At 40.4% G+C, this 12,992-nt stretch overlaps 1 protein-coding gene across 1 annotated transcript; it reads right to left on the bottom strand.

Moving 5' to 3' along the window:
• Nucleotides 1-6,834: 6,834 nt before the first annotated feature.
• LOC140838950 (uncharacterized) lies at nt 6,835-7,422 on the bottom strand. The gene has a single exon (XM_073205580.1). The coding sequence runs from the start codon at nt 7,420-7,422 to the stop codon at nt 6,835-6,837; it is 588 nt and encodes a 195-aa protein (XP_073061681.1).
• Between the last annotated feature and the right edge of the window lie 5,570 nt (nt 7,423-12,992).

Raw genomic sequence — 12,992 nt, 5'->3', positions numbered from 1 at the left:
ATGCGAAAGTGAAGATTGAAATTCTCAGAAATCTTCTTGTTACTTCTTGATTAGGTACAACGAATAAATATATACACAGAGACTCCTAAAGTTTAGCCCTAATTGATAGACCATAATCATGGGAATTACTACCTTACCTAGAATAAAATATAAGCATACTAAATATAGCCTAGATTACCAATATTCTAATCCCTAACTTCTAGTGACATGATCGACACTCCCCCTCAAGTTGGGTAGTACATATCGTACATGCCCAACTTGTTACATATTTCATCAAAGTTAGGACCTAGAACGGCTTTAGTGAGAACATCTGCAAGTTGTTCTCGAGTAGGTGTGTAGAGGATCTGAACTTCCGAGTTCTTGAGCTTCTCGGCAATGAAATGTCGATCTATTTCGACGTGTTTTGTACGGTCATGATGAACCGGGTCTTTTGCCATGCTAATGGTAGCTTGGTTGTCACATCTGTGGGTTACTGATCCTTCCTGTTTTATTCCCAAATCTTCCAAGACACGACGTATACATATTCCTTCACAAATAGCTAATGCCAGAGCCCTAAGTTCAGCTTCTGCACTGCTTCGGGAGACCACCGGTTGTTTCTTACTTCTCCAGGTTACAAGATTTCCCCATACAAATGAACAATACCCCGTTGTTGATCTTCGGTCCGTGTGGCTTCCAGCCCAATCCACGTCGGAATACAATACAACACTTCTATCTTCATGTTTCCCAAATAAGATTCCTTTACCCGGGCACTTCTTCAAGTATCGAAGAATTCGATATACGACGTCCATGTGTTTCTGAGTGGGACAGTTCATGAATTGGCTCACATAACTCACTGCAAACCCGATGTCCGGACGTGTATGAGACAAATAAATAAGCCTCCCTACGAGCCGTTGATACCTCCCTTTATCGGACAAGATCTCTTCGTCTTTTTTTTCATTTAGTTTGATAGCTGCCATGGGAGTACTTGATGGTTTACAGCCAAGCATCCCTGTCTCACTGAGTAAATCCAAGACATGTTTGCGTTGTGACAAAACAATTCCCTTCTTTGACCTTGATACTTCCATACCCAAGAAGTACCGCAGCAACCCAAGGTCTTTCACCTCAAATGACTGAGCCAATGACTGTTTAATATTCACAATCGCCTCTCCATAGTCCCGGTCAAGATAATGTCATCCACGTAGACAATGAGGATGGCAACTCTATGATCGATAGACCGTTTGACAAAGAGGGTGTGATCGGATTGACATTGCTGAAATGATTGTTCCTTTACCACGGTAGAGAACCTCCCGAACCATACCCTTGGTGATTGTTTCAGCCCATAAATCGATTTCAGCAACTTACACACCTTATTGCTATTCTCATCGACAGTAAGCCCTGTTGGAATTTCCATGTACACTTCTTCCTCCAATTCCCCATTAAGAAATGCATTCTTAATATCAAGTTGTTGTAGCTTCCAATCTAGATTTGCAGCCACTGACAAGAGAATTCGCACGGTGTTAAGTTTAGCTACAGGTGCGAATGTCTCCTGATAGTCGATTCCGTAGGATTGAGTAAATCCGCGAGCCACTAGTCGGGCCTTTAACCGTTCAACACTTCCATCCGCCTTGCATTTCACGGTGAATAACCACTTACAGCTCACGGTTTTCTTCCCAGGAGGTAAATCTGTGATAGTCCACGTGTCATTCTTTTCCATGGCCCTCAATTCTTCTTGAACCGCCTGAGTCCATCCCGGGTGCTTCAAAGCTTCTTGTATTGATCCCGGAATAGGTACTGTGTCAAGGTTTGTGATGTAAGCCCTGTATTTCTGTGACAAACCACCATAGGAAACAAACCTCTGTATTGGATGATTAGTGCAATTCCGGGTACCTTTTCGTAGAGCAATAGATAACTCTTCGGACTCTTCGAGAGGTGGAGGTTCCAGTGTGTGTGGCTCCGTGCTTGGAATCGGAACCGAGTTCGATGACGGGTCAGCAGTAGGATGTGCCAGTGGCTCACTTATTCTTGGAGTGGGTCTCGGCCGACGGGTGTATACTTGTATGTCTGGCTGGAGTTGTGGGGATTGGACCTGGTTATCAACAAGTGTAGGAGGTGGATTCGAGTCAGTTGGTGGCATATTTGGTTGTGGGGAATTTGGTGTAGTAATGAGGAGTGGGGAATTTGGTGTAGTAGTGAGGAGAGAATCCCAAGACCAAGGCTGTACTTCCCTCGAATTCTCCCCCTGAAGAACAGTTTTGGTGAAATAGGGAGTCTCTTCGAGAAAAGTAACATCCATAGTGTTAAAGATCTTTCTAGTCCTAGGACAAAAACACTTATACCCTTTCTTATTGGAAGAATAGCCGATAAAGACACACTTAGTGGATCGAGGATCGAGTTTGCTACGGTCGTGTGGATAGATGTGAACAAATGCGGAGCATCCAAAGATTTTTCTTGGTAAGTTGGAGGATAGGATGGCGGCATGGGGATAAGTTTTGATTAGGGTTTGATATGGCGTAGCAAACTGCAAGACTCGGGATGGCATTCTATTTATAAGGTGGCAGCAGTTAACACCGCCTCGCCCCATAAATATTTCGGGACACCAGTTGAAAACATAATGGATCGGGCAACTTCTAATAGGTGACGATTTTTTCGTTCGGCTATACCATTTTGTTGGGGTGTATTTACACATGAACTGATTTGAACTATCCCATGGTTAGAGAAATAGTCTCCTAGAATTAGGTTGAAATATTCCCTGGCATTGTCAGATTTTAGTACCCGGATTTTTGTCATAAACTGAGTTTGAACCATTGCTTCGAAAGCTAGAAATATTTTTTCAAGTTCTGATTTTTCTTTCATGAGAAATACCCATGTGAGCCTAGTGTGGTCATCGATAAAAGTGACAAACCATTTTGCACCATTTATATTAGCTATTCTTGATGCTCCCCATATGTCACTATGGATTAAATTGAAGGGTTGTGATGGATTGTAAGGAATGCTTCGATAAACTGAGCGTGTGTGCTTTGCAAGTTGACAAATTTCACAATGAAAGTGTTGTGGTCTTTTATTCAGAAACAATTGAGGGAATAACTTTTCAAGATAATAAAAACTTGGATGTCCTAGACGATAGTGCCAACACATGACTTCAGTATCCTTATTGACTCTAGAAACTAAAACAGACTTTGAAACCTTGGAATTGGTTGACTTATGATTGGGCTGACTAAGGGTGACATGGTTTGATGTGGGTTCTGTTGTTGAGTTAAGCAAGTAGAGTCCTGAGCACACCCTAGCACTGCCAATCATCTTCCTCGATCCCAATTCCTGAAAAATGCACATATTTTGGAAAAATTCAGCGGAGCAATTATGATCAGATGTTAACTTATTTATTGATAACAAGTTGCAATCTAATTTCGGAACATGCAATACAGATTGAAGGGTGATAGTTGAGGTTAGGCAGATTTTTCCCATCCCGGCAACTCGGGATTTAGAACCGTCAGCAATCCGCACGGTCACTTGGGTTTGGCTTGGTTGGTATTCTTGAAACAGGGACCGGTCTCCCGTCATATGGTCTGATGCTCCTGAGTCGATAATCCAATGACGAGATAGAGTATTCCAAGTAGACAAAGCATAATACTTGTTACCTTTATTTGCCTGCAAACTGACAGGTTGGCTCGTGGTATCGTGGTGTGTTAGAGTGGTGGCTAATGCCTTCTGTAAGGCTTCGATCTGCTCCTTTGAGAATGAAGTGACTTCCGTGGAGGTGGCTGAATTTGCTCGGCTATTTCGCTCATTGAATGGTCTAGAAGGCTTCCAATCAGTTTGCTCATTGAATGGTCTGGAAGGCTTCCAATCAGCAGGTTTCCCATGAATCTTCCAACAGGTGTCTTTTGTATGGCCTGGTTTGGCACAGTGGTCGCAGTATGGTCGAGTTTTGCGTTGAGAACGAGTATCCTGTTGGCTGGCAGGATGTGCACCGTATGATGCAAGTGCAGATCCCTCTACGTTGACCGAGTTATTTTGGGTGCCCATCATCACCCGCTTTCTACTCTCTTCCCTTCGAACTTCAGCAAATGCTTCTCTCAGGTTCATGAGTGGCTTTCCACCCATTATTCTGCCTCGGACTTCATCTAAGTCTTTGTTGAGACCTAGTAAGAACTTGAATGTTCTCTTCTGCTCCTGAATTTTGAGGAATCGCTGACCATCCTCGGCACACTTCCATTCATGGCTTTCAAATGCATCGAGTTGTTGCCACTGTCGTACAAGGGCGTTGTAATATAGAGTGACTGGCTGATCTCCTTGCCGCAAGTCATATAGTACCGACTCTACAGCGAATAGCTCTGAGGTATTATCTGAGCTAGAGTATGTTTCCCTTGCGGCCTGCCACATCTCAAGGGCTGTTTCATATAACAGGAAATTCTCTCCAATTTCCACTGTCATAGAATTGATAAGCCACGCCATAATCATGTGATTCTCGATGTTCCACTTCTTGAAGTCTGGATCCGTCTTCTCTGGGATGGCCGACTCGCTCATCAAGTACTCCTCCTTCCCCTTACCGCAAATAAACATTTTAACCGACTTAGACCACTGAAGATAATTGTGGCCATTTAATTTGTGGCTTGTGATGACAAAGGAATTGTTTTCGGTGGGGCTAGGGTTTGGAGTTTCTGATTTTAAGGTTTCGGTAGCCAGGCCATGTTTCACCATGGTTGAGGATGGCTACACGAGAATGAGGTTATAGGGGAGGAGATTGCAATTTGTGAGAGAAGAGCCGTAGCTCTGATACCATGTTAAGATTGGACTTGGACCTAACTCAACCCCAAAAGCTAGCTCAAGGGAGGAGGATTGTCCAATCCCATATATTCCACTCAAAGGTTATTTATCTTAACAGATGTGGGACAATTAACACACCCCTCTCACGCCCAGGAATGAACATCTGGAGCGTGGAGTTTACAAATGACCCAATTATGGGCAGAACGGGTGGCCTAATTATAGACAGTCCAATACATAACGGTGAAACCCGGGCTCTGATACCATGAAGATTGAAATTCTCAGAAATCTTCTTGTTACTTCTTGATTAGGTACATGGAATAAATATATACACAGAGACTCCTAAAGTTTAGCCCTAATTGATAGACCATAATCATGGGAATTACTACCTTACCTAGAATAAAATATAAGCATACTAAATATAGCCTGGATTACCAATATTCTAATCCCTAACTTCTAGTGACATGATCGACAGAAAGTATATGATAAATGCTTGCAGAGGGAATATTTAAAGAGTGAGCTACTGGTTGTGATAAGTCAAGGGAGATACCCTTCTGTTAATCAAGGGGACATGTCACGCCCCGAAACTCGGGATTGACACCGGCGTCGTTTAACAATCACGAAATTGAAAACAACAAGCCTTTGTAGCACAATTTAAACCGAAACCAGTCTATAACTCATATTTCAAACGAAAAAAATATTGTCTTTACAATAATGAAATCACTAAAACGACAGAGTTGATAATGCGGAAGCGTAAAAAAAATAACTTGAACTAAATTCCTTTAGCGTTCACCATCCCCAAAACTGTTCGGACTCCTCATTCTCAATTTCTTCTTCTGACTTATCTGGGAAGGTTGTAAGGAGTGAGTATTTGGGGAATACTCAGCAAGTATGGGAAAATCGAGCACAATAAACAACATGCATAATTTTCAGAAAAAAAAAACATACTTGCATAATAATGTTCACATGCATAACCTTTACCAAGCACTGTGATTATCTACCTTCTATGGTTTACTGACGTCAGTCCCTAATTTTTACTCCTCTAAGGGGGCGAGGCCTTATAGCGGTTATGTCCCCCACCGCCTAAGGGTACGTCATAGTTGGGATTCCCACCCATATACGGTTGACTCCTCACAGTGCTAAAAACGTATGACAATACAAGAACGGAGTAGAAGAAAGATTGTACTCGACTATATTTTTCTTTCAAAAGTTTTCAAAATTAGTCCCACATGCATAACCAAAGTTTTAAACATTAAAAATAGCCCACTTACCTTGAACTTCTTGAAGAAAAACGCGAAAAACTGCGGTGGCTGGACTGCGGCAGCGCTTTGCTGTGCTCGAAAAATCCTAAGAACTAGAGGGGAGGGATTCTCGAAAACTTGAGGAAGAAGTGGTGTGATTTTCGAGACACTGAGCCCTCTTATTTATAGGGGTTGGCTGCTATCCTGATCGTGTACCAAATCGCGTTTGATTCTGAATCAAATCTTTATCTAAAATCGTGATCAAATCTACATTTATTTTCTATCCTAAATTTCGATATATATATATATATATATATATATATATATATATATCCCAAGGTAATTTTCGAAATTATGCCTTGCCCAGTCTGTAAAATTTCGACTTTTGTGTCTAATTCCCAATATTCGGTAGATTTTTGACTTCCTAAAATAATAAAAATTATATTTCTTAAATCCCATAAATTTGCTTACTTAAATCCGAAATTATTGGTATTTTTCCACAAATAAGATTTTGATTATTTTTCCTAAAATCCTGGTAGTTGAACTTTTTTTCTCAGTCTGTATTTATCGCGTAGACTTCTAATGATTTTCGAAAATCCCTAATAATCCTTCCAATATTTCGAAAATCCCATGATAAAATCCTCAAGATTTGATTGGGTTATCTTCTTGCTTAAATCTTTATCCAGGTGTATCAAATCTTAGATCTATATCTGGTAAAATTCTGCATATTTCAAAATCTGAAAAATAATATACACGGTATTATTTAAATTCTTGAGAAAATTTATTGTACACGGTAGAATTATCCAATCTAAAAATTACAACTACTATCACGGTAAAATCGAGATCTCGGATTTTACATCCCTCCCTCCGTATGAGAAGTTTCGTCCTCGAAACTTGGGTTGGTTTGGTCTATGAAGAGGTACGGGTATTGGTTCCTCATCCTTTCTTCTAATTCCCACATGGCTTCTCTTTCGCTGAGGTTAGACCATTGCACCTTGACGTAGGGAATGATTCGTCGTCTTAGTACCTGGTCCTTGGTGTCCACTATTCTAATGGGAACTTCTTCGTACTTCAGCTCTTCTCCCAAGTTGCTTTCGACTATAAGTGGTTCTACTTCCAACACATGGCTTGGATCTGAGATGTATTTCCGTAGTTGGGACACGTGGAAAACGTTGTGAATTCTAGACATGTCTGGTGGCAGTGTCAATCTGTACGCTAGTGTACCCACCATTTCCAAGATCTCAAAGGGTCCTACATAACGAGGGTTTAGCTTCCCGGCTTTACTGAATCGGACAACTCCTTTCATAGGCGACACTTTTACATAGGCCTTCTCGCCAATGTTGAATTCTACTGGCCTTCTTTTCAGGTCTGCCCAGCTTTTCTGTCGATCTTGAGCTGCCTTGAGTTTCTCTCGGACAATTTTAACCTTGTCCACTGTCATTTGTACTAGCTCGGGCCCTACTACAGCTTTCTCTCCCACTTCATCCCAATAAAGTGGTGATCGACATTTCTTCCATAAAGGGCTTCATATGGAGCCATTCCGATGCTGCTGTGATAGCTGTTGTTGTAAGCAAACTCAATTAGGGGTAAATGAGTGCTCCAGTTGCTACTGAATTCAAGAGCGCATGCTCGCAGCATATCTTCTAAGGTCTGTATGGTCCTCTCTGTTTGCCCATCGGTTTGGGGATGATAGGCCGTACTTAGGGTCACTTTTGTTCCCATGGCCTCTTGAAAGCTCTTCCAAAAGCGCGATACGAACCTCAGATCTCTATCGGACAGAATGCTCACTGGCACTCCATGCAGCCTCACAATGTTGTCCATGTACAGAGAAGCCAACTTATCGAGATTGTAGTTCATGCGGACGGGTAGGAAGTGTGCGGTCTTTGTGAGTATGTCCACGATCACCCATATACCGTCGTGGCTCTGCCTAGACTTTAGCAATCCTACCACAAAATCCATGGAGATGTGTTCCCATTTCCACTCGGGAATTTCCAGAGGTTGTAGTAATCCTCCAGGTCGCTGGTGTTCTGCTTTGACCTGCTGGCATACTTGACATCTGGAGACGAATTCCGCTACATCTCTTTTCATGCCATTGCACCAAGAACTATTCTTGAGGTCCCTGTACATTTTCGTACTGCCTGGGTGGACTGAGAATTTTGACTTATGCGCTTCTGATAATATTTCTTGGCGTAGGTTATCGCTGTCTCGTACCCACAGTCGTCCTTTCATCCAAACGACTCCCTTGTCATCAATTTTCAAATCTTGAGACTTCCCGCTTTCGACTTGTTCCTTAAGTTTCTTTAGCTCGGGGTATCGATCCTGATTTAACTTGACGGTCTCTTGCAGACATGGCCGAGCGGAGAGTGAAGCTAGAGTGATCTTGCCTCAATTTTTCCGACTCAGAGCATCGGCCACTTTGTTCGCTTTACCTGGATGGTAACTTATAGTCAAGTCGTAATCCTTCAGTAGTTCGATCCTATCGCCTTTGCCTCATGTTTAGTTCTTTTTGCGTGAACAAGTACTTGAGGCTTTGGTGATCCGTGAAAATTTCACACTTGGCGCCATAGAGGTAGTGTCTCCAAATTTTTAAGGCGAAGACAATTGCTGCTAACTCAAGATCATGCGTAGGGTAGTTCTTTTCGTGCGGTTTCAACTGCCTTGACGCATAGGCGATCACTCTTCCCTCTTGCATGAGTACGCATCTCAGACCTCTTTAGATGCGTCACTGTAGATGGTGAATTCCTTATCTTCAGTAGGTAAGATTAGCACTGGCGTGGATGCAAGTTTTCCTTCAATGTCTGAAAACTTTTCTCGCAACCTTCGTCCCAGACGAACTTGGAATTCTTCTGAGTGAATTTAGTCAGTGGTATGTCGATTGAGGAAAACCTTCGACAAACTTTCTGTAATAACCTGTCAGTCCAAGAAAGCTCCTGATGTCTGTGGCGTTCTGTAGCCGAAACTCACTACTATTGAACTGGAATAAAATTTCCTCTCCATTGACCTATGAAAAGTGACATATTATTTTTTTGGTCTTCTTCACTTGGTAAGAAAATGAAGATCTCCTCAGTGAACAACGCTAAAAAATTGTCAAGTAATGGCTTGAACCCCTTTTTCGGAAGGCTGTTTTGGAAAAATCTTCAGCCCTGACCTTCAATTGGTGGTAGCATCTTCTCAGGTCGAGCTTGGAAAATATTGTAGCTTCTTTAACTTGATCGAAAAGATCGTCTATCATTGGAAGAAGATATTTATTCTCGATTGTGGTCTTATTGAGTTCTCTATAATCTATACACAATCTCATACTTATATCTTCCTTATTCACAAACAGTGCTGGAGTTCCTTACGGAGACGTACTCGGTTGAAATTGCTTCTTTTCTAGCAATTCCTCGAGTTGTTCTTTTGGCTCTTGGAGTTCAGTTGGCATCATTCGGTATGGTGCTATTGAAATTGGTGCAGCACTGAGAACCACATTGATTTGAAATCAACCTCGTGGTCTGAGAATATCTTGAGAATTCTTCCAGAAAAACGTTCTGGAATTCTCGCATCATTAGGGTATCTTCCAGCTTGAGCTCAATTTTTTCCTGCACTTCGTTCACCATTTCTAGGTAAACTTCTTTGCCTGATTTTATGGCTTTCCAAGTCTGGGAAGCAGAAAAAATGTATTTCTGTCTCTTGGCATTGCCATGATACCTGATTTCTTCTTGGTTCACGGTTTGGATCTTGAAATTCTTACTCCGGCAATCTGCTATTGCACTGCTCTTAGATTACCAAACCATCCATATGATGACATTGAAATCTACCAAAGTACTTGGAATCAAGTCGGCACGGAATATACGCGAATAGATGATGATTTTATTTTACGTTGAAATTATTATGATTACTATCTCAAAACTTAAAGCTCATACAAAATCTTGGAACTTAACTCAATATCAATCTATACTCTACTGATTTAAATCCCAAAGATTATAACTCATTCATCATAAAATAAAATCTTATTCAACCTTGTACGAATAAAATTAATCCTCAATTAATTCTTGTTCTAAATCTTACTTGCACTAAACCTTACTTTCCTCGAGACCATTAGCTTAGAGAGCTCTACCACAACTATTTCTACTAAATGTCTTTCTCCTTTAATTATTCTTAGTACCGTAACAAAATTCAAAGCCTATTATACTGTCTTTTTCCTCAATACCAAACAATATCTCGTAAATTATTTTACATAAGGTCGTAATCTACAGGTTATCCCAAAGTAATATAAATTACTAAACCTTAAGATATTGTCTCCCAATTCATTTAAACAAGATAACCCAAAATCATGCATATTTAAAGTTAACGCTTAGCATTCTTAAGACCCCAAATTAACGTTTAACCATTTAACTATTGCCCAAAATCAACTTCTATCTTGGAATATCCAAAACTTATTATAACTCTTATCTCAGATTTTCACATACTAGTTTTTTTTTTCTTCCCATAAATAATTTATTGTCCCCAATCAAATATCTTACCTTACGTCAGAAACTTAAATCAAATTATCTCAGATAAGTACAATCCAACAATATAGGTCAATACTAATAGTTTTCCTTAATAAAATTCCATAAAAATCCGATAAGCACTACAAGAAATGCGTTGAACGAGATTTTTCGAGATATTTTCCAAAAATAGAAAGTTTAGGGATTAACATATGGATTGAAAGATTACGTCGAGAGGGTTCCAGAACAGTTGACAGAACTGAATTCGGAGTTTCCTACGAAAAAATCGAAGAACACATGCTGGCGGTTTGACTCGTTGACTCGGCCGAGTTGACTCGCCGGGTTGACTCGTCGGAGTACGGTCGGAGCAGAGGCGTATGTCGGCGACGGGGTAAGGGTCACAGAACCGGTGACGGTATGGCCAAAATCGGTCGGAAAACTGCTTAATTTGGCCGGAACTCACTCAAAATGGTCAACTCCCTTGAATTGGGCGTTTTTGGGTTCTTGATCCGATTCCAAAATTGATTGTTGCGAAACGTTACCCATGGATCGTAGATTTTTTGGGTGAAAGTAATTGAAAATCGAAGTACGATTGATAGGGTAATTGGTCGAAAATAATTTCGGCGTTTATGGTTTATACGCCCAAGTTTTAGATCTGCAATTACGGCTTCACCCGCACACGAAATTCTAAATTGATTAAGGGCTTTTGTTCGTTTTGTAGAGAAAATTCTAGAACAGGTCGCCGATCGAAAAAATACTACCGGATGCGGCCGGAATCGGCGAAAAACGCGGCGGCGCGCTAAGGCGCTGTTTGGCCGAAAATTTCCGAAAATTTCAGAATTTTTTTTTTTGAAACTCGATTCTTCCACTCGGATTTTGAACCTGGCGGCTCTGATACCACTAAAATGTCACGCCCGAAACTCGGGATTGACACCAGCGTCGTTTAACAATCACGAAATTGAAAACAACAAGCCTTTGTAGCACAGTTTAAACCGAAACCAGTCTATAACTCATAATTCAAACGAAAAAAATATTGTCTTTACAATAATGAAATCACTAAAACGACAGAGTTGATAATGCGGAAGCGTAAAAAAAAATAACTTGAACTAAATTCCTTTAGCGTTCACCATCCCCAAAACTGTTCGGACTCCTCATTCTCAATTTCTTCTTCTGACTTATCTGGGAAGGTTGTAAGGGGTGAGTATTTGGGGAATACTCAGCAAGTGGGGGAAAATCGAGCACAATAAACAACATGCATAATTTTCAGAAAAAAAAAAACATACTTGCATAATAATGTTCACATGCATAACCTTTACCAAGCACTGCGATTTATCTACCTTCTATGGTTTACTGACGTCAGTCCCTAATTTTTACTCCTCTAAGGGGGCGAGGCCGTATAGCGGTTATGTCCCCCACCGCGTAAGGGTACGTCATAGTTGGGATTCCCACCCATATACGGTTGACTCCTCACAGTGCTAAAAACGTATGACAATACAAGAACGGAGTAGAAGAAAGATTGTACTCGACTATATTTTTCTTTCAAAAGTTTTCAAAATTAGTCCCACATGCATAACCAAAGTTTTAAACATTAAAAATAGCCCACTTACCTTGAACTTCTTGAAGAAAAACGCGAAAAAACTGCGGTGGCTGGACTGCGGCAGCGCTTCGCTGTGCTCGAAAAATCCTAAGAACTAGAGGGGAGGGATTCTCGAAAACTTGAGGAAGAAGTGGTGTGATTTTCGAGACACTGAGCCCTCTTATTTATAGGGGTTGGCTGCTATCCTGATCGTGTACCAAATCGCGTTTGATTCTGAATCAAATCTTTATCTAAAATCGTGATCAAATCTACATTTATTCTCTATCCTAAATTTCGAATATATATATATATCCCAAGGTAATTTTCGAAATTATGCCTTGCTCAGTCTGTAAAATTTCGACTTTTGTGTCTAATTCCCAATATTCGGTAGATTTTTGACTTCCTAAAATAATAAAAATTATATTTCTTAAATCCCATAAATTTGCTTACTTAAATCCGAAATTATTGGTATTTTTCCACAAATAAGATTTTGATTATTTTTCCTAAAATCCTGGTAGTTGAACTTTTTTTCCCAGTCTGTATTTATCGCGTAGACTTCTAATGATTTTCGAAAATCCCTAATAATCCTTCCAATATTTCGAAAATCCCATGATAAAATCCTCAAGATTTGATTGGGTTATCTTCTTGCTTAAATCTTTATCCAGGTGTATCAAATCTTAGATCTATATCCGGTAAAATTCTGCATATCTCAAAATCTGAAAAATAATATACACGGTATTATTTAAATTCTTGAGAAAATTTATTGTACACGGTAGAATTATCCAATCTAAAAATTACAACTACTATCACGATAAAATCGAGATATCGGATTTTACAGGACACACCCTTATATGATAAAGCACATTCAGACGAGACGCACTAGTTCGGATTGGAATGTCAAACTTTTGGACACACTAGTTCAGAAGGGACACAAAAAAAGAATAATATGGTCAAGTAACCACACTGCAT

Source organism: Primulina eburnea, chromosome 8, assembly GCF_022965805.1.
Source record: "Primulina eburnea isolate SZY01 chromosome 8, ASM2296580v1, whole genome shotgun sequence".
Classification (NCBI taxonomy): domain Eukaryota; kingdom Viridiplantae; phylum Streptophyta; class Magnoliopsida; order Lamiales; family Gesneriaceae; genus Primulina; species Primulina eburnea.
The sequence above is the reverse complement of the archived record's forward strand: the minus strand, read 5'-3'. Positions and strand labels throughout refer to the sequence as shown.

What these genes read in the sequence shown, in the direction of transcription:
- LOC140838950 (XM_073205580.1), bottom strand. Translation starts at nt 7,422, where the DNA reads ATGACAGTGGACAAGGTTAAAATTGTCCGAGAGAAACTCAAGGCAGCT.